Raw genomic sequence first — 21,300 nt, forward strand, 5'->3', positions numbered from 1 at the left:
AGTCCTAGTACCTAAGAAGGATGGTAGTACCCGCTTCTGTGTTGACTACCGAGCATTAAATTCCAAGACTCCACTTGACGGATTTCCAATGCCACAGATTCAGGATATCCTAGAGACCTTGTATGGAGAGACCATATTCAGCACATTAGACCTTAAATCTGGTTACTGGCAGGTTGGGATGGATGAGGACAGTATCAAAAAAACTGCCTTTGTCACCAAGAACAAACAATTTAAATTTGTTTGTCTTCCTTTCGGCCTTAAAAACCCCGCTGCTACCTTTCAAAGGCTTATGAATAACATTCTGAGAGATTATCTAGGGAAGTTCTGTTTTGTCTATCTTGATGACAGTGACCTATTCCAAGTCCATCCAAGACCACTTCCAACATCTCAAGCAACTCTTCGCAAAACTGGAAGCCTCAGGATTTACACTCAACCTCAAGAAATGTTCTATGCTGCAAAAGACCATTATGTACCTAGGACATGTTGTTTCCAAGGGAGGGGTCCGTACCAAAGCCTCTAAACTCAAAGCAGTCCAAGATTTCCCTGTACCCATGAATCTCAAGGAGGTACAGAGGTTTTTAGGTCTTGCAAGTTGGTACCATTGCTTTATTTTCCTCTTTTCTGAGCAAGCAGCACCATTGTATGCCCTAAAGGCTAAAGACACAGCTTGGGATTGGACAGATGAATGCCAAAATGCTTTTACTGATCTTAAAAATGCCCTCCAATGAGCACCAGTTTTAATGCCACCTGACTTCACTAAGCATTTTAAAGTACAAACTGATGCTAGCGACGTAGGATTTGGAGCTGTGCTGACACAGGACTTTGATGATTCCGAGCATGTCATTGCCTATGCTTCACGACTCCTGCAGAGAGCAGAGAAATCATACTCTATGGCAGAAAAAGAATGTCTAACAGTAGTGTGGGCCGTAGAAAAGTGGAGTCAGTACTTGGAGGGAAGGAATTTCGAAGTACTCACGGACCATTCCGCTCTGACTTGGGTATTCAATCACCCTAAACCATCCTCACGCTTGACCAGGTGGGCTTTACGGCTGCAAGGTTTTAACTTCACTGTAAAGTACTGTAAGGGTTCATGTTATGTCGTACCTGATGCCCTATCCAGAGGACTACCCTACAAGAGGTGATAAGCCACATTGCCCTGTGTCAACCCACAAAACCAGACCCTAACTTACCAGTCAGCTGGGACAAGATTGGGAGAGCTCAAAAGCTTGATTGTTTCTTTACAGTCTTTATATGAGTCAGCTAAACAACCTACCACAGACCCTAACCGCATTGCTTACATTGTGCAGAATGATACTTGTCTCACAGCGTACCTGACAAGCAACAAGGGTGTACTCATCAATTAATTATGCCTGCACCACTGAGGGAAACGTTTTTGCATTTCGCTCATTTAAACCCATTGAGTGGACACTTGGGAATAATGAAAACATTAAGGAGGCTACTCGACAATGTCTATTGGCCTGAGATTCGCAAAGATGTTTAGAGCTTCTGCACCCAATGTAAGATCTGTCAAGCCTACAAACCAAGAATCTCCAAGCTATCTGGATTGTTGTAGTCCACCCCAGTAGTGGAGCCTGGCCATATGCTCGGAGTGAATCTGATGGGTCCTTTCCCAAGAAGCCCATGGTCTAACAAATTCTTATTAGTCTTTGTGGATTATTGCAGCAAGTGGGTGGAACTCTTTGCTCTACGCTCCGCAAAAACTCACCTCATAACCAACATTCTGACAAGAGAAATGTTCACACGATGGGGAGCTCTGGCATACTTAGTTTCTGACCGTGGGCCTCAGTTCACTGCCCAACTACTCAATGATACATGCAAATGATGGGGTGTAGTTCAAAAACTTACAACATCATATCATCCCCAGACCAACTTAACCGAGAGGGTCAACAGGACCTTAAAAACGATGATATCATCTTACGTCCATGATAATCATCATGACTGGGAGAAGTGGATATCAGAATTTCAGTATGCCATAAATTCAGCATGGCAAGAGAGTACGGGTCTCACTCCGGCAAAGATTGCACTAGGTTAAAGGGACCACTTGAGCGATTAATCTGCAAGCCGCCTAATCCCAACCACGTAGTCTACAGCACTGTTGAGAGGCAGAAAGCTCTTCTTGACCAAGTGAGGGAGAAGACTAGCCAAGCCCAAGAGAGGCAAGGCAAGTACTACAATAAGCGTAGGAGGATTGAGTCCTTCGAGGAAGGAGATCTGGTTTGGATCCTCACTCACCCTCTATCTCGAGCTGCAGACCGTTTCATGGCCAAGTTAGCCCCAAGATGGCAAGGTCCTGCAAAAATCTTAAAAAGGGTAAATAATGTCAATTACAAAGTGATAATGCTTGACACCCTGAATCAATGTGATACCATGTTGAGAAGCTAAAAAAGTTTTATGGGACCGTTTTTTATAACCCTTTTCTTTTGGGGGAGGGGTGTGTAACAGTTTTCCTGTTACATTAGTTCCCAGTAGCTTTAGTATGTTATAGCTAACCCTGTCAGAAGGGGGCGATCTATAGTCTGAGTTGGCTGACTGCCTAAAAGGGGATAGAGAAGAAGTATTGGGCAGGAAGTAGTGTGCTAAGCACATGTGATGTCTTCTTCACCTCTGTTTGCTGTCCTTTGTTGATTTTGTTGGGGCTTAGCATCAGACACGTTTGTTTGTTTATTGTTTGTTTGTTTATATGCAGAGGGTTTCTTGTGTAAGAGGATCAGCACAATTTCAAACAGGACGTAGACCAAAGGGACTAATTGTCTTTGTTCATCCAACAACCATCTACTAACCATCTCATTAACTATGATCAACGACTGATGAATTGTTTGCTTATATGGATTCTTTATCACTGCACTTAAGGACTTTTGTCTCACACATTCTACTTTGAAGACTGATCTCTCTGTGGCCAGATGCTACTTATTGTTATTATTGTTGTATCTATGAACTGATGGACTTTTCAACTGATGGTGTTTCCAAGATTGTTGTGCTGGTATAGATTTGTTGATGTTGATGTGTGGCTCACAATATGCACTGAATACACATGGCTCATTGAAATGTAGCAGTTTGTGTGGCCCCTTAAAACTTCTTTTTGTAGCATCAAAAAGTTAGGTGTTACAAAGTTTAGAAGTTTCAACAGAGGTGACCGCGTACTTTCTCGTAATTATGGAAAGGGAGCAAAATGGGTACTCACAACCATTCTGGCCCTGTTTCGTACATTGTTGAAACTAAAGACAATCAGACATGGAGGAGACATGTTGACCAGTTGACCAGTCTTCAGCAATCTCCAGTGATGACCCCTGTGATTTGGAGGCCCAACAACAACAACTCGCATCTCACATCAACCCTGGTCAGGATGTCGTACCAGAAATCTTGCCCACACCACCTTCTAGTGAACCTCGGGCAAGCGTTCCTTCTGAGAATACATCTCCTATACCAGCTACACCCGTGACTTTTATAGACACTCTAGTAAAAACGCAACCTGTGCCTCCTCTTCATCGTTATCCGACTAGAGTGCGGAAACCACTCCAAAGACTGGATCTCTAGTTAGTGGCTAACCCACGTTGTTGGGGCAGATTAATCCCCAGGGTTCAGCCAGGGAAACAAGGCAGTCTCATGACACTTCATGACACTTTAAACACTGTTGTGACCTCTACTGTATGTCTAATGTTAACATTCATATTGTCTTCCTTTGTTTATTCATATAGTATTGTTTACACAGTCATATTCTCTGTAAAGATGCATTGGAACAAAAGTGATCAAATAAATTGAATTGAATCCACTTACAGTTCATTAATTAATGAGCAAACTGACAATAAAAATAGTTTGAACTGGGTTTTGTCAGACTAAACTGTGTGGATGGATACAAACCACAAAACATATTTACAATAAAAACATTGCAGTAATGGTACATTTAAAGGAACCAGTTAATTTACTTCTGTCTCGCACACAATCCTGAGAAAACAGGAGGATCTCAGTGACTCTGTATTGCTCAAAACACAGTTCTTATGACTTATTTTGGTTTCACTGGCCTCCTGTGATGCTTACAAAACACTTTCTGGCATCTGAAGCATGAAGAGCTGCTGAGCATCTCTCTGATTTCCTAATGGTTTGTCTGCTATCTGACAGTCAAGAGATGAAAGCTGGAGTTTCTTTACATTTCAAATTATATCTAGAAGAGTAAAGACCATCAAATACACAGTGCCAGTCAGAGTCCGTGTTTGTAACCTAGAAATGATGCCCTCACCCTTTAAACCTTTCTAGCAGAACAATTTTACTGTAAACAGAGAACATACAGTCAGTTCACTTAAAAGAACTTTTGAATGTATTATGTTTTCATGCTGACAACAGGCCAACAGTATGTATGTATATATATATATATATATATATATATATATATATATATATATATATATAAGTTGCCAAATTTCTGTAAATAAATAAAAAATAATAAAAAAAGAAAACAAACCATTGGCTGGAAGTGCTGACTCAAAGAAGAATGTCTGCTCTTTATTTCACAATTGTTCTTTTATTATGGAATAGATATAATAACTTTAACCATTTGCATTTTACAACATTTTGTTACATTTTACATGTACTACATTTTTCATTTACTATATTGCTACAACCTTAATTTATATTACTTTAAAGAATAACACAATAAATGTTAGGAAAATAATGTAATTGTTTCTTTTGTGTGCATTTCTAACTTTTAAACTGAGCCCAGCTTTCTTCCCGTTCTATAAAGGAATAAGTGAGAGACACTGTGATCTGCCCACCTAATCAGGCCAAATGAGAGAGAATAAGCGTAATTATTCATTCATCAAATTATTCAATTATTTTAACTTATAAATTTAAAAGTGATATTTAATAAATAGATACAATGAATTAATAAATCAGTAAATAAATAAGACATCAGATTACACTGATTTGTATGTAGTTGACTGGCACAAACAAAGTGGTGGCATGATTGTGGAAATGTTGAGTGACTTGTTTCCATATATTAAAAGTGGACATTAATAATGTTTTTTTTTTTTTTTTTTTTTTTTTCTGAAACTGTCCCCACGCCAGTGTGAATGTAAATATACATTCATCATCTGTGTGCAACTTGCATGAGAAGGGAAATATTCAGTGTTACAGCAGTACTCCATTGCATCTGTACTCCTGTCTGCCTTGGCATTTAAGCCTATGTTTGTTGAATCTGACACAGTGACAGTTCAGACTTAAAAACCCCAAATCCAGCATAGAGGGGTTCAGTGAATGTGGTGTTGAATGTGTGTAAGTGTGTTGGTGGGTGTGTGTCAGAGACGCTGTAAAAGGATAGAGTGCCGGACGGCCAGTCCAGATACACTCCTACTCTCTTAGATTTTGTTAAATGGCTCGGTATGTTAATGCTCTCGTTATCGTGCCAGACAACAAATCCATTATCAGTGCAGAAAAGACACCAGGATTTGTCATTGTATCCAAACCAACAGACAGTCTCTTCTTCCCTGTCGATTCCTGAGTAGGCCACTGCTATACGAGCCCAGGAGACCCGTTCAACCTCCCAGTAACAGCGTCCAGTCAGACTCTCTCGACTCAGAACCTGAGGATTATGAGCAAATCTTTCTGAATGATCAGGATACGGCTGACAATCTTTCACATATTTAATCTTTCTGTTCTCTTCAGACAGAATGAGGTGAATATTCGCTGTGTTTGGATCCAGTGTGAGATCACAGGCATCTAAACACAAGAAGGGAGATAAAAACAGTTTATTAATCTCATTGGTTTTCATTGAATGTGCAAGAGTGTGCAAGAGGAAGAACCTACATTTTTGTAATCCTGATTTGATCCTGAAGAGCCCTCCATGATCCAAACTAAAACACAAACATACAGACAAAACCAACTGTAAGTAGTTTGAATAGATATTCACAATCAGTCTGTTAATATAAAGAGTTGAGTCATATTTATTTGTATAGCACATTTCTCAATACATATCTTTCCAAAGCAGCTTTACAGAGCCCTATGTCTCAATGTTTTCAGATTTTTGATATATTTAGGCCCCTGTGAACAACTTTACAGAAAATATGCTGTAGTGTTTTTGACACCCTACCCAGCAGGCACAGGTGGTCTTCAATTGTTATTTCCAATTGTTATTAAATGATTGGCACCCTGTACTGCCATGGATTTCACAATTTAAAAAAAAAAAAATTTGTAATATTTTTTTTTATGTTTATTCCATCCAAAATTCGACGTCTGCCCAACGTTGGAGATTTACATCAAGCAAACGATGGATTTAAAAAAATCAACCCGATATTCATTTTAAACCAAAATCCAACGTCTGACCTACATTGGAGTATACATCTTGTGCCTGCTGGGTATTGAACAGCCAAAGGAGCTAAAAGGAATTAGATAAATGCAAATAATCTTAAAACAAATAATTTAATATTCAGTTGTATATCAACTGCATTCAGTAACTCTGTAACCAATAGATAACACTACATGGGTTCTTAAGTTGTACACACTTGAGTATCTGCAGTTTGTAGTTTGGATCCTTCAGAATGTCATTAAGCAGTTGGGCTCCTGATTGTCCTGGGTGATTGTAGCTCAGATCCAGCTCTCTCAGGTGTGAGGGGTTTGATCTCAGAGCTGAAGACACATAACCACAGCCTTCCTCTGTCACCATACAGCCAGACAACCTACAGACACACAAAACAGTAAACAGGGGAAGTTTCTATGGAACCCTAACCTTCAAATAATCATCAACATATGGATAACTCAATGTGAAAGCCAAACCTCAGTATCTCCAGCTGACATTTTGGACTCTTCAATCCATCAGAGAGCAGCTTTACTATTGAATCCTGCAGGTCATTGTTACTCAGGTCCAGCTCTCTCAGGACAGAGTTTGAGGATTGAAGAGCTGATGTCACAATTTCACATGACTGTTCGGTGAGATTACAGCCAGCAAAACTGAAAGTCACAAGAATTATATTCTTAACTGAATTCAACAGTAATTATTTAAAAAATATGATCTTCATTTTTGTAAAAAAAAAAAAAAAAAAAAAAGATATTCTAAAAATAAGATTATCACAACAATTGTATTTTTATTTAGAAACTCTTCACTGTAATACAAGATTAAACACTCACAGGGCTTTTCTGCAGTTGATCATAGCTGGTATCAGTCTTCTTCTACCCTCATCTGATGTGTTGTATTTCTTGAGGTCCAGCTCATCCAGCACCTCCTCTGACATCTGAAGCACGTAGGAGATTGTTGAGCAGTGAGCAGGAGAGAGTTTCTTCTCTGAGTGTTTGTCTGATTTCACAAACTCCTGAATCTGTCTGGACAGAGTCTGATCTTTCACTTCCAGCAGACAGAGGAACAGATTGATGGATCTTTCAGCGGAGACTCCATGTCCATCTTTGAACTTGTCTTTAATGTACTGTGTGGTTTCTCTGATGCTATCTGAACTGTTGTCTGTGTGTGTCAGTAGATCCTGTAAGAGTCTCTGATTGGACTCCAATGAGACGCCCAGCAGGAACCGCAGGAACAGATCCAGCTGTCCATTTTCACTCTCAATGGCTTTATCTACTGCTCCTTTAAGCAGATTTTGTACTGAAACTAAACTCTTCAGTCCCTCCATTGTTGTACTTAGATAAAAGTAAAAGACATAAAGTGCAGCAAGAAACTCCTGAACACTCAGATGAATGAAGCTGTAGACTTTCCTCTGATGAATCACACATTCCTCCCTAAATATCTCAGTGCAAATCCCAGAATACACTGAGGCATCAGTGACGTCTATGCCGCTCTCTCTCAGGTCCTCCTCATAGAACATCACATTACCCTTCATCAGCTGATTGAAAGCCACTTCAGCAAGTTTCACAATCACGTCTCTGTTGGACTGCAGGAGTTTCTCGGGATCTCTCTCTTCATACTTCTGATTCCTCATGTTGATCTGAATCAGCAGGAAGTGGATGTACATTTCAGTCAGAGTTTGAGGGATTTCTGCACTCAGATCTTCTTTCAGGAGCTTCTGAAGCACAGTGGATGAGATCCAGCAGAAGACGGGTATGTGGCACATGATGTGGAGGCTTCTTGCTCTTCTGATGTGTGAGATGATTCTGCTGGCTTGATTCTCGTCACTGATTCTCCTCCTGAAATATTCCTCCTTCTGAGGCTCATTGAATCCCTGAATCTCTGTCAGACGGTTGATGTATTTTGAGGGGATCTGATTGGCTGCTGCGGGTCTGGAGGTGATCCAGATGTGAGCAGAGGGAAGCAGCTCTCCTCTGATGAGGTTTGACATCAATACACCCACTGATGAAGTCTCAGTCACATCAGAAACTTTCTCAGCATCAGAAAACATCAGTGTGATTCTGCTTTCATCCAGACCATCAAAGATGAACACAACTTTACACTCCTCATAAATCTTTGAGTCCAGATCTTGAAGTTCAGGATGAAAGTCCAGCAGAAGTCTGTGAAGACTGTACTGATGATCTCGGATCAAGTTCAGCTCTCGAAATGGAAGCACAAACATGAAATCTACATCCTGATTGTCTTTTTCCTCAGCCCAGTCCAGAATGAACTTTTGCACAGAAACGGTTTTTCCGATTCCAGCGATGCCTTTAGTAAGAACAGTCTTGATCTGGTGTTTCTCCTTACATCCTGGTTCAGGTGAGGCTTTAAAGATGTCATTGCAGTTGATTGGAGTGTCTTGTGAGTGTTGTGTTCTGGCTGTTTTCTCCATCTGTAAAACCTCATGTTGTTTATTCACTCCTTCACTCTCTCCCTCTATGATGTAGAGCTGTGTATAGATCCTGTTCAGGAGGGTTTCATTCTCCTGGAGTTTCAATCCCTCAAATAATCTCTCATACTTGTTCTTCATGCTGGTTTTGTGCTGGTCTTTGACTAGCTGCAGGTCTCCAGTCTCCAGTTTGAGTGTCTGCAGGAATGCTTCTGTGTTGTCCTTCCTGATGTAAGTCTGATTGTGAGTCTCATGTATCTCCCCCCTGCTGAAAAAAAGTGCAGAAAAAAGACAAATCACAGTGATTACAATGACTGTTAAGAAATGTCAGAAAAAATATTGGCCTGTGTATAATTTTGGGGGCCCTCTTTGTGATGTACCCCTGTTGTTGATAAGTAGGACTATTAAATCATTATGCCTTTGAGATGCACTACAGTAAATTAGCAAATAAACGTTTGTACTAACAGAGGTTCAGAGGTCACTGGTCCATTACTGAATTTAAGGGGTTCCGTCATAGAGTTGTTAGTCTTTACTGACTCTGATCTCTCTCTCTTCGTCCTGCTGATACTGACAAAAGAAAAACAAAATGGCATTAAAGCACTGGTTATATTGTACTAGTGTGGCTGTAGTAATTGCACAATGCAGGAGAATCCAAACAAACACTTCTTTATTAATCCACAAAGGAACATATAGGAGATCTTAGGAGCAAACTAACACATAATCATAAACGATACTGGACAATGAAACAAAGGAAGTTGAGGACTAAATACACAGGGAATAATCAAGGTAAAACAGAACAGGTGCAGGAACTAATTAAACTACCAGGGAGACTAATAATGATCAGGAACACAGCCAAAAGTGGGACACGGTAAACAGAACCAAAACACAGTGAAACTAAACAGACAGAACTACATTAAGTTTTTTTTTTTTTTTTTTTTTAATTTAGCAGACACCTTTATACAAAGGCATCTACAAATGGGTAATACAACAAGGAGTTAATCCTATGGAGGCAGTAACAGAATGTAATGCAAAAAGGAAGAAAAATTACTTTGGTAAAAGGATTTGAACTTGCGTCAATTGCATCAATGGCAAACACCATCCGCCTCCACTCCACTGATGCTGTTAACAGTTGAAATTCTTATGTAAATTTTTCTGGCTCAATCAGATGATAGAGGGTGGAGTTAGTATATATAGCCTTTGCCAATAAGACGAGCTATTTGCACTTTGTGTAAATATATTTTGTGTTATCTTAAATATATATTTAGAGTTGTTTTAGTAGAACATGTGGGAGGCTTTCATGAGCTTTGACATAAACACACCCACTGATGAAGTCTCAGTCACATCAGAAACTTTCTCAGCATTAGAAAACATCAGTGTGATTTATCCAGACCATCATGATGAACACAAGTTTACACTCCTCATAAATCTTTGAGTCCAAATCTTGAAGTTCAGAATGAAAGTCCAGCAGAAGTCTGTGAAGACTGTACTGATGATCTCGGATCAAGTTCAGCTCTCGAAATGGAAGCACAAACATGAAATCTACATCCTGATTGGCAAACTCTTCGACAAAACTTTTGTGTACAAAAGTTCAAGTTCAAAAGATCAACTCTAACCTGCAAATTAACACGACGAAAAAACGAATGCCAACAGAAGAACGACATGGCATGACATCCTAAATTTCACATGCTCAAAGTTACTGCAGCTTTATATGTGGCTTGAAAAAAAGCCAGGGGCTCAGTTTCTCATGTAAGTTTTTAGGAAGATCTTTCCACCAATGAGAATCAGTGATAGCAAAGCCATTCACTCACCGACTGTAGGCTTCCAGAATGCACTGTAAGTCACTTTGGATAAAATCATCTGTCAAATGCAAAAATAGGTAGTGTCTTACCTGGGGTCAGAGGTCACTGTTGCATCACTGAATTCACATTCTTTCTTGTCATGGAGGCTCATTTTAGAGGCAGTGTCCTCAGACAATTCTATGTGGAAATACGGAGTTAAAAAGTTATCTCTATTTTTTTGTAGTACAATGATGCTGTACTGGTCAAAATGGTTTAAACCATAGTACATTATTACCGTACGCTGCAGAACTGAAAAAAAGTTTTTAGTTCTGGTTATGCTAGTGTAACCGGGTGACGCATGGGTTTGGTACTGCAATTCCCATAAGTCTTTGGGGCAGCGTAATTCTTGCGTCATAACGTAGTTTGCACGCTATAAATAGACGTACGGAAGTATAGCGCGCCCTCGTTTCATTCATTCATTGACTCTGGAAACAAGCGTGAGCTAGCATCAAGTAATTTATGGTCTGTGTGCTTATAAAGAGATGCACGGAAACGTAGCACGCCCTCGTTTCATTCATTCATTGACTCTGGAAACAAGAATGAGCTTGTATCAGGTAATTTGTTTGGTGTTCTTAATAGTACTTTTTTAATTGAGGGCTGTGTCTGTTTGAGCAAGGAGACATTTATATAAATTGCTTTTTGCTGCTCATGCTTGGAATTGTTTGTGTGCCTCTAGGTCACCTTCACATGATTTGAACGCGGGGCATAAGGCTAAGGGTTTATGTAAAGACAACAGTAGGTTACTTTGGGTGGGAAGAAAGTGGTTTTATCTTGTTGTTGCATTTCAGAAGTCCTTGTGTGTTGATGGTGATTGGCCTGGTGATGCAGTCTTCAGAGTGTTGAATGAGTTGAGAGTGAATTAGGTAACAACAAGTACTATTTAGTTTTTTATTTATTTATATGTATGAAGGTGGTTGTTTTTATGAAGGTTTGTTTTGTAGGTTTCCTTTAAAGAAGAACCATCTGGTTGATTTATACTTCTCTTTCTTAAATCCAGTTAATTTAAAGGTATTTGATTAGATTAAATAATTTGATTAATGCAAATGTGTATTCCAGTCATTAATAAAGTGCTTTTATTTTGCAGGACTAGCACGATTATTGTTACTATTTATTTTCTGGTGAATTACCCCAATTTTCCTTTGGATGTTGTGCATTCATATTATTGTATATTTTTGACTGATATTGTTTTCATTTTTCCTTTAGTTTTTCATCTTATTTCCGTGGCAGCTGCAGGGTCTCCTCCAAGGGTGTGACTGGCACTGGTGAGGTGGTGGAGATTCTTTTGTGGTTCCTGGTGATTTATTTATCCTTTTGAATGCCGTGGATTTTGTGCTGCATTTGGAGTGTGAACTGCAAGTAGTGGCTCTATTTTTCTACACACGTATGGTTGTGCCCTGTTGGAGCCCTGTGGTTTGTCATAAATTTGTTTTGTTTCTCCTTTTCCTTGCTGAATGATATCTGTACTAGTGTTTTAAACATTTAATTGCTTTTATACAAAATTTGGTATTTATGAATGTGAATAAAACTGCTTGTACAAGTAAAACATTTTCACTACTGTCTGTGGCCAGTTATTAGCCCACTTGTGGTGGGTTACATTAGGTTGAAAACAGGGCTTAAAAACGAAAAAAAAATAAAAAAATAAAATAAAATAAAATAAAATAAAATAAAATTCAATCGTTTCACTCCGAGCAGAGCCTACTAAATAATAATAATAATAATAATAATAATAATAATAGTGATAATACATACAGCATTGTATTTATTAAAAAACAAAGAGAGTATTTGCTGTCTTATCTTTATAACAAGATTCTGTCCTAATGTAAACCTATTAAACAAAAGGAAAAACAACGGTTTATAAATTAAAGTATTTTTCAAGATATTTTAAAATGTTTGTTGCATGGTTAAAAATACCGACGCTATTCCTGAGAGAAAAAAGATAAGTCGGGTATACTGTAACGGTCACTTAGAGCACACTTTGTATGATGTATCTTGTGAATCTATTGTTTTTTCACTTTAATGTTTGGTATCATTTTAAATATCTTAGTGCGACTGGTAAAATGGTCGCAATTACACAGCAGTCACTTGTATTTTATGATAAAGATTGAAAACTTACCCCTTGTTTACACTGCATGCGTCTGCGGCTCGTTACGGCTCCGGCAAGGTTTTGTTCCGTCCTCTGCGAGGTGTCAACTCACACCAGAAGCATTTCAGAAGCGAAGCGGCTGGATTCGTGAGACCACGAGATTTGCCTGTCTGATGTTTTTTTCCTTGATTTTTCGTGTTTTTATGGCTAAAAGGTTATATTTTGTCCGGTTTAATTGTGTTTATTGCTATTTTATTTTGCTGTAGCCTACAGACAAAGTTAAGACACTTACAAGTCCAGTTATGTACAACAAGAACAAAAAAAAAAAATCAAGTTTTTCTCTTGTCATCAGCCTCCTAGTGATGTGAAATATGAGCAGGAGTGTACACAGGGTGATTACTTTGACTTTATTTTGTATTTATAACCACCCACTCCAGTTTGGAAACCAATCAAATGTTTAAACACTTGTTAGGGCACTCCCATTCAAAAATCTACACGGACTGATGGTGACAGCAGGGTAGACTGCTCCTTCTCCTTTTCCAGGGTTTAAAGAGGCACGATTCACCACTCATAGTGCTCATCTCAAATGATTTGTAGCTTCATGCAGGTAAATATGTGATGTCACTGCCCCACCAGCACACTGATGAAGGGTATTAGGACAAACCTCGACACACAGGTGTCGCTTTTACTATAAAGACACGCTTTGTGGAGCAGAATATTATATGCAAACATGATATACAGCACAAAATATATACAAGTATAGTGTAATTATGTGGATAATTAATATCTGTATGAGCTGCAGAGATAGTTTTGTTTTGCTTTCATTTGTGTGAGAGAGCCATCTTAAAATTAACGTGTGTCTACATTTGTATGTTGTCTTGTTAAATGTTAAAAATGATAAAATAAAATGTTAAAATATTTACTTTCAGAAAACTAAATAGACACAGTCAGGAATCGACTTGCCTCTTTAGTTGTAGTACATAACGTCTCATCTGTAGTCATCCAAACGTGCGCTCCTTTGTTTTCTTCTTCTTTGATCAGCAAAGTTGCCTCACGCATCGCGATTACAGAAAGATGGCTGAAAGTGCGTTTTTCAAACTCTGGTGAAATAGTGCGCCGTCATGACGTAGTATTTTGGCGCATGTGCATTAAACAAAAAGTTTTTAGGCTATAACACGTGCATGACTTAATTTCTGTTCAAGTTGAAGTTTTTCTAATTCATTGTTGTAGTTAGACTGTAAGTTTACAGAACTTGACTCATTCACCTAACTAAAAGTCAATTATTTTTACAGTTTAGTCTGATTAAAATTAAATGTATTTTAACTGAATATGAATTCAAATTAATTTTGTTTAGAGTTGTTAAACTTTTGCTTGCAATTAATGCAATTAAATATGTTTAATTGACATAATGATATTAAAAGTTTTATACACATGTAAAGTACAGCACTATTGCATTAATACATTAATATTGCACAAATACAGCACTCCATAAATGACATTTTATGTCAAATATTATGTAGAAAACTGACAATAGTCGAGTTTAGAGCAGGAGCTGGTGATAAAAATTTCAACAATAGGTTGTACTAGATTATACTGCATAAGCAAGTGTTGAAATTCAAAAGAAAAATACATTTCAGGTGTATTAATGCACACAGTGTCACGAATACGGCTCCCGCGGCTCCTCCTCCCGGCCGCCGGAGGGAGCCATCACCTGAGTTCTGAGTCACTTCCTTCTGGACTACGTTACCCATAGGCCCTCATTCCTGGGACTGATTGCACACACCTGCATTGCATCACACTCACACTATTTAAGACGCACACACGCACCCATACACTGCGAAGTCTTGATTTGCCCCGGTGATCACTACTGAGCGTTTTCTTGTGGACTGTTACCTTGCTATCGATTGGACCGTTTATCATTTGTGAACCTCTGCCGCCTGCCCTGAACTCTGCCTGTTGTAAGTTTCTGTTTGTCTGCCGCCTGCCTCGACCCAAGCCTGTCCCTGTTTCCGCTACTGTCTTGCCCTTGTCTGCCTCGTGCTTTGTTGTCACAATAAAGAAACTGCAAATGGATCCTCACGCTGTCAGCCCTTCATTACAGAAGACTTCGCCCTCAAACGATCCAGCAGTTCTCCTGCAAATCTCCACCGAACTCTCAGCACAGGCCTCTCAGCTTGCCGCGCACCAGCACCAGCTGACTCGTCTTACGTCACTCACCGAGGAGCTGGTGAAAACCCTGCAAAGCCTGCGGCTTCCCTCTCCTGAAGCTATCACGCCGCCTCCCGCTATCAATGTGAGTCAAGCGTTTACTTCTCCACCCGCTGTAAATCCACGCCTCGCTCTACCCGAGAAATTCGACGGCAGTCCAGCCAAATGCAGGGGCTTTCTCCTTCAATGTTCTTTGTTTATAAACCAGCAGCCCTCGCTGTGTCCCAACGATACCAGTCGGATATCGTTTGTATGCTCCCTACTCACGGGCAAAGCACTTGACTGGGCCACAGCGGTATGGAGAGAAGATAGCTCTGTGTTCCCCACGTTTACGGCCTTTCTGCAAAGCTTCAAGGAGGTGTTCGAACATCCAGAGGGCGGCAAGAGCGTCGGCGATCAGCTGCTTTCCCTAAATAAAGGTAAATCTACCGCTGCCGAATTTGCATTTCAATTTCGCACATTGGCCGCACAAACTAACTGGGTGGAGGATACACTGAAATTACTGTTTCGCAAGGGCCTGTCTCTGGAGCTTCAGGCCGAGCTCGCTTGCCGTGACGAGGGGAGATCGCTGAACGCGTTCATTGAGCTGGCCATTCACATCGACAACCTCATCCGAGGCCGACGACCCGTTCGCCAACTCACGCCAGTCTCTGCCGTTCCTGAGCCCATGCAACTCGGATATACTCCCCTTCTTCCAGAAGAACGAGAGAGAAGGCGCCAGCTGCATTTATGCCTATACTGTGGCCAGGCAGGTCACATCAAGCTCAACTGTCCCATTCGACCCAATGCTTCTAATCCCAAAGCGGTGAGTTCAGCCCAACATGTCGACTATTTGCCCAACTGCCTTAAAATCCCCATCCAACTAACCGGTGACATTCAAACTATATCTACCTATGCTCTTCTGGACTCTGGTGCAGCAGGCAATTTCATGTCAGACACATTCATCCGTCAACACAATATACAACTAACCAACTGCAACTCTTCATTAACAGTGGAGGCGCTAGATGGGAAACCTATAGGAGGAGGAAGAGTGGCGCACATTACCTCAGCGCTGGGTCTACAAGTCGGGGCGCTGCACCATAAACAAATTCAGTTCTACGTCATCCATTCACCTAACAATCCTATCATCCTCGGATTACCTTGGCTTCGAACACACAATCCGCATATATCCTGGAAGGAGGGTCAGATCGTCCAGTGGGACCCCGCCTGTCATCATCGCTGCCTGAGTCCCGTCACGCCATTACCCCTCCATACCATCTCTGTCGACAAGACCCCAACCGACCTCGAACCTGCTATACCAGCCGAATACACAGATCTGACCATCGCTTTCAGTAAGTCCAAATCCACGGAACTACCACCTCATCGCCCCAGTGATTGTGCAATCGAACTATTACCCGGTACCACTCCGCCTAAGGGCAGGATATTCCCTTTGTCACAGCCCGAGGATGCAGCCATGAGATCTTACATCGAGGAGGAGCTGGCTAAAGGATTCATTCGGCCATCAACATCACCAGCTGCATCCGGGTTCTTCTTTGTCAAGAAGAAAGACGGCGGCCTACGACCCTGCATTGACTATCGCGGCCTGAATGACATCACTGTAAAATTCCGCTATCCGCTACCACTGGTCCCTGCAGCCCTCGAACAACTACGTCAAGCCAAATACTTCACCAAGCTGGGTCTACGCTGCGCATACAACTTGATTCGCATCAGGGAGGGCGATGAATGGAAGACCGCTTTCTCCACTGCCACTGGCCACTACGAGACCCTTGTCATGCCCTTCGGCCTGTCCAACAGTCCCTCAGTCTTTCAATCCTTCATCAATGATGTCTTCCGAGATGTGCTCAACCGCTGGGTCATCGTGTACATAGACGATATTCTCATTTATTCCAACTCCTACGACGAACACATTCAACACGTTCGAGCTGTGCTGCAACGTCTAATACAACACCAACTTTATGCCAAGGCTGAGAAGTGCGAATTCCACCTGTAGCGAATCTGTACAGGTATTTAATTAATTTATGGGTGAAATATATGAATATAATAAATCATAAAGCTTTATGATTAATTATAATACATATACCGACCCGAGAGGGAATTATACATATATTGTGAATTAATTACAACGAATTATAATCAGTCACATATATGATTAGTTCTGGTTTGATAATAATTTAGAGAAACTATTAGTTTGTCCAGCAAACCGTTAGCTCCTCATAACCGATTATAAAAGGAAGGTTTTTCTCTGGCCACGAGGAAGACTTCCTATTCTAGCATCAATGCGTAAAGCAAGGATACTGGATCGAAACGTTAAAGTGACCTGGGTTTGTTGCATGAGCAAAAAGGACAATCGAGCATGAATATAATGTATTTAATATATGAAACTACGGATACAGAGACTATACTACTAGACATACACAAACAATACACATATATAGAAAACGAAAGTAAAGTCAAGAAAACAGAGGTGATCAAAGGAATGGCAACTTACTAACAGTTAAAACCTTTGAGAGCCAGCAAGGAAACTCAGCTTACACATCGAGCTTAAAACGCTTTGGAAAGAATGGTTCTATACTTGCATAGGTTCAGGTGCTGTGGTCGTTTCGTGTTTCTGCAGGAGTTTCGGTGCGTGCGGCTGAAGCGATTGGTCCTTTTCCGAGAAGGTGTTCTTCGGCGGGATTTTCAAACAAGGGTTTAACTTAAGAGTAAGATAACCGGAAAGGAAAGAAAAAGAGTCCGTCTCCTAGGCGATGAAGAGTGAAGACTTAGGGCGACGGATGAAGAGGGTTTGACAAAGAAACTTGTTGCCAAAAGATGGTCGTCCCGAAGAGAGGGGGCGCGTGATGGAAGCGCGGTCGCCGAGACGTCCGGGAGAGACGTGTGTTAAATGGCGAGAGACAATCGAGAGACAATGAGAGATGCGTGTCGTTGTGTTTTAAGGACAACAGGCCAGAACGCCTCCTGGGATACATCAGCCAATGATGAGGGTGCGATTTTGGCGGGCAAACTCTTTCTTTGTCTCCATTTATGACCTAATTTACATGGTTTATGAAGTGTCCGATCTGAGTACATTTTCTTCAAAGTACCATTAAAAATAGAAGAATGCATTTTACAGTCATGTGACATACATTTTCAATTAGAGCATAACGAAAGCTTTACAATGAGACCAAACTTGTCAGATGGCAAAGACATAAAAGGTGAGATACAGTTTATACTTGAGTTTTATCGTTTAGAAGAAAACTAATACAACTAGAGTCATAGCTAAGCTTATATACTGGAGATAAATACATGCACCTTTAAATACAGCGACGGGTACATATTGGCACAGTCATATTTGGAGGATAAATGTACATTCACAATCTCCATGCGTGTTTGTGAGTGTCTGTATGTGTGTGTGTATTGGGGTTGTGGCCAGTGTCTGTGACCATATGTCCTTTAGTCCCACCAGGGTGACTCTTTGAAGTCTCTGGAGCTGGTGAGAATGTGTTCTGTTTTTCTTTACTGGGGTAACAAAGGTGCCAATGGGGCAATTGGTCCCGGACTTGCCGGAGCCGATTCGTGATTTACATGCACAGTTCAGGAGGCTAAAAGCATTCTGAAATGTCCAAAGTTGATTGACTAGCCGGATCTATCCAGACGCTACAATCCCCCTTTCGGCCAACGAAGTTCCTGTGCGGACTTCGTTGGACGGTAACAAGGTTCGATGGCACATGGATCCGGATGGTCAAGCAGCAGGTGGTTCCTACTGGTTCTCTGTCCATCTCGATGAGGCTGGGCATTTTCTTTGCCTTGAAACTTCCTCTCCTCTGTCTCCTTTTGAAGCCTTGAGGAAGGGCAGATAGGCACTTGTCCATGGACTCTTGCATCCCTTTGGTCCCTTCGGATAGGATGGAGGCCAGGCCCAGGGTGAGTGCGTACTTGATTGCTATGGAGAGGCAGAGGGCTGTGTCAGCAGCTGTCCAAGCCTGGGCTATAGGTGAGCTGGTCAGGACGGGCAGTCGGGAGAGTGCTTGGAGGGCTGTATCAACGGGAGTAAGGTCAATTAGCTGGGACCCCCTTTTCTCAATCATCAGTTCCAGTTCTGGATCTAAGGTGTGGTTGTGATTTCCGGAGGAGGATGAGATTTCCAGTTCTGATGGGTCCTCTTCGCTTGAGAGACAGTACACTGCCAGATTGTTGAGGTGAAGGATGGGACTCAGGGGTACCTGGATCCACATACCTTGATTGGGCAGGCTGACACGAGTGGCCGTGTCGTGCTGATTGTAGGTTAGGGTGTTGATGCGAGTGGGGGTGTGGACGAGCAGTCGATCGCCCACAATCTTGGCTTGTGTTCCGATGACTGGGGTGTGAGGCTTGGCCTCGGCGGGGCAGCGTGTGTCGCTGATCACGGGCTGCAACCGGCAGATTCCTTCAGTGTGTTCTCTGAGGGAAGGCTTGTTAGAGCCGAAGCAGTGGATGTCTTTGGTCAAAATGCACCTGCTCAAATGGGGAGCCAGATACAGCTGTGGGTCGCTGTAGTGGTAGACTACCACATCTGAGGTATGTATCTTGGGATGGATGTTACCTTGCCACCACCTGACATTGACCTTGTCTTTGGGTCTGTAGATGTTATCTGGTTCACCGATGGGTGGATTGAGAAGGACGCCCACCTCATTCTGCTCTGGGTTGGCGCGCAGTAGGATGGCAGCACCCAGAGAGTCAGCGATGTGGGCTGGAACAGTCTTGGTGGGTCTGCCAGTAGCAAAGTCCAGCATAGTTTGTACAGGGTACTGAGGAATCCTATTTACAGCCACGCTCTCCATAGAGAAGCTAACTTCTCGCAGCAGGTATGTTATCAGAGCTATACCCAGCTGACTTTGGGCAAAGTCATTTTGGAAGACTGTAAACAGTTGCTTCATTGAGTTCACCGTTTGGGTCAGCAGGAAACTGTGAGTACCGAGAACCACCACAATACCTTCCCAGGATTTGCCGATGGTTTGCAGGGTTTGACGCTGCTTTGCGAGTTGTTTTCTCAGCTGTGGGCGGAGCTCGTCGAGGTGCTGGTGAGTGGAGTAGGCTGTAATGATGCTGGGGTCTCCTGGTTGGTACAGGTGCACCGGCAGCGTCACCTGCCGCGCCGTCATTAGTTCAGTGGGGGACACCCGAGTTGACCCCGGTATGGTGTCCGTGGTGGCTATGAACCCCAGAGGAAGTTTTACATTCCAGTCTTTCTGGTTGACTGACCATGAGATTGTGACTCCTCTGCGTTGCAGTGGGGTTCTGGGATTTGTGTTTGCAGTTTGGGCTTGACAGCAAACCTGACATCCTCTGACATCCTCTGCCACATCTTGCTGCATGCTGGGCCAGTATGCCACTTGTTTTAATGTCTCATCAGTGGTTCTGGTGCCATGGTGTCTGGCACATGGTGTGTCGTGGGCGTATATCAGTTCACCCCCCTTTTGGCCTTGTGGCATTACAAGCTTTGGCGCCGTGAGGTCGTCAAGGACGTGTTTTAGGATGTTTAGTCCCACACGCAGAATGTGGTTGATCCCATGCAGCCGTTTGTGGCTAGGGGTCGCCGTGGGACCAGATGCTGTGATCGGGAGGTTGGAGGGGTTTGAGAGGTGGTTTAAAATAGTTTGTAAGGAAGTGTTGGTAATTTTGGTTGTCAGTGGCAGTGGCCGTAAGGCGGGAAATGTTGCAGGAACAGAACGCTGGCTGCAGGTTGCTGCTGCCACACTAAGGGTGGGTGACTGGGGTGGGGGTGACCGTAGATTGTTATGCAGCGTGCCAGTCTTGGCACGGGCAGTAGTTTGGTCGTTTGCGCCTTTGCCACGCCCTGGTTGTTTTGAATGTCTTTTCACCTTTTTCCAATAAACGATCATGTCATGTGTTTGGGTGATGTCATCACGTGTTTGGAACAGGTGTTGATGTTTCACCAACATGTTGTATTCAGTCCTGAAATTAGTTTGTTTCCAGCCTGGAAGATGGCATGTGGAACTAGGTCTGGCATTGCGTGAGTCTGTGCAAATGAGGAGTTCTTTGGTGTTATGGGCTGAGGCAACTTGAAGGGTTATGGGAGTAGCTGCTACTTCAACATACTGACGTGACTGGGGACCCCACCTGAAGTTCTGTGGTTGGCAGGGTTGGTTGTTTAACCCTCGCACCCCTGCACCTGCCTGTAGGATGCCCTCATGGTTGTAGGAATGTCCATCGACGTAGGCCGTGGGCATACCTTGGCACGCATTCTCTTCGAAGTACTTGTGGCAGGTTGGTTGTTGTTGTTGGGGTACTTCTACCTCAAATGTCAAAGCTGGTGTGTTGTTTAGGGTTTTACCACGTCTCATGTTGAGCCGAACAACACCCCCTTTGGTGTAAGCTGGTACTACAGCTTCCTGTATGTTGAGCAGGATGCAGACCTCTGGGATGGTCTGGCTTGACAGGAAATTGGCAGTGTCGACAGGAA

General features: G+C 42.1%; 1 protein-coding gene and 1 long non-coding RNA gene across 2 annotated transcripts; one reads left to right on the plus strand and one right to left on the minus strand.

The window, feature by feature from the left end:
* Positions 1–4,527: 4,527 nt before the first annotated feature.
* On the minus strand, positions 4,528–13,096 carry LOC127508107 (protein NLRC3-like). Its single transcript, XM_051885750.1, has 8 exons — positions 12,681–13,096; positions 10,618–10,705; positions 9,195–9,296; positions 7,135–8,994; positions 6,784–6,957; positions 6,513–6,686; positions 5,818–5,864; positions 4,528–5,730 (listed from the first exon to the last, which is right to left on the minus strand). The coding sequence occupies exons 2-8, from the start codon at positions 10,677–10,679 to the stop codon at positions 5,195–5,197; spliced, it is 2,955 nt and encodes a 984-aa protein (XP_051741710.1). The 5' UTR covers positions 10,680–10,705; positions 12,681–13,096; the 3' UTR covers positions 4,528–5,194.
* On the plus strand, positions 10,723–12,661 carry LOC127508241 (uncharacterized). The gene is made up of 3 exons (XR_007928739.1): positions 10,723–11,121; positions 11,356–11,430; positions 11,771–12,661. It is a non-coding gene; the product is annotated as an uncharacterized LOC127508241 (long non-coding RNA).
* Positions 13,097–21,300: the final 8,204 nt, after the last annotated feature.

The sequence above is a fragment of the Ctenopharyngodon idella genome, chromosome 3 (assembly GCF_019924925.1).
Source record: "Ctenopharyngodon idella isolate HZGC_01 chromosome 3, HZGC01, whole genome shotgun sequence".
Lineage (NCBI taxonomy): Eukaryota > Metazoa > Chordata > Actinopteri > Cypriniformes > Xenocyprididae > Ctenopharyngodon > Ctenopharyngodon idella.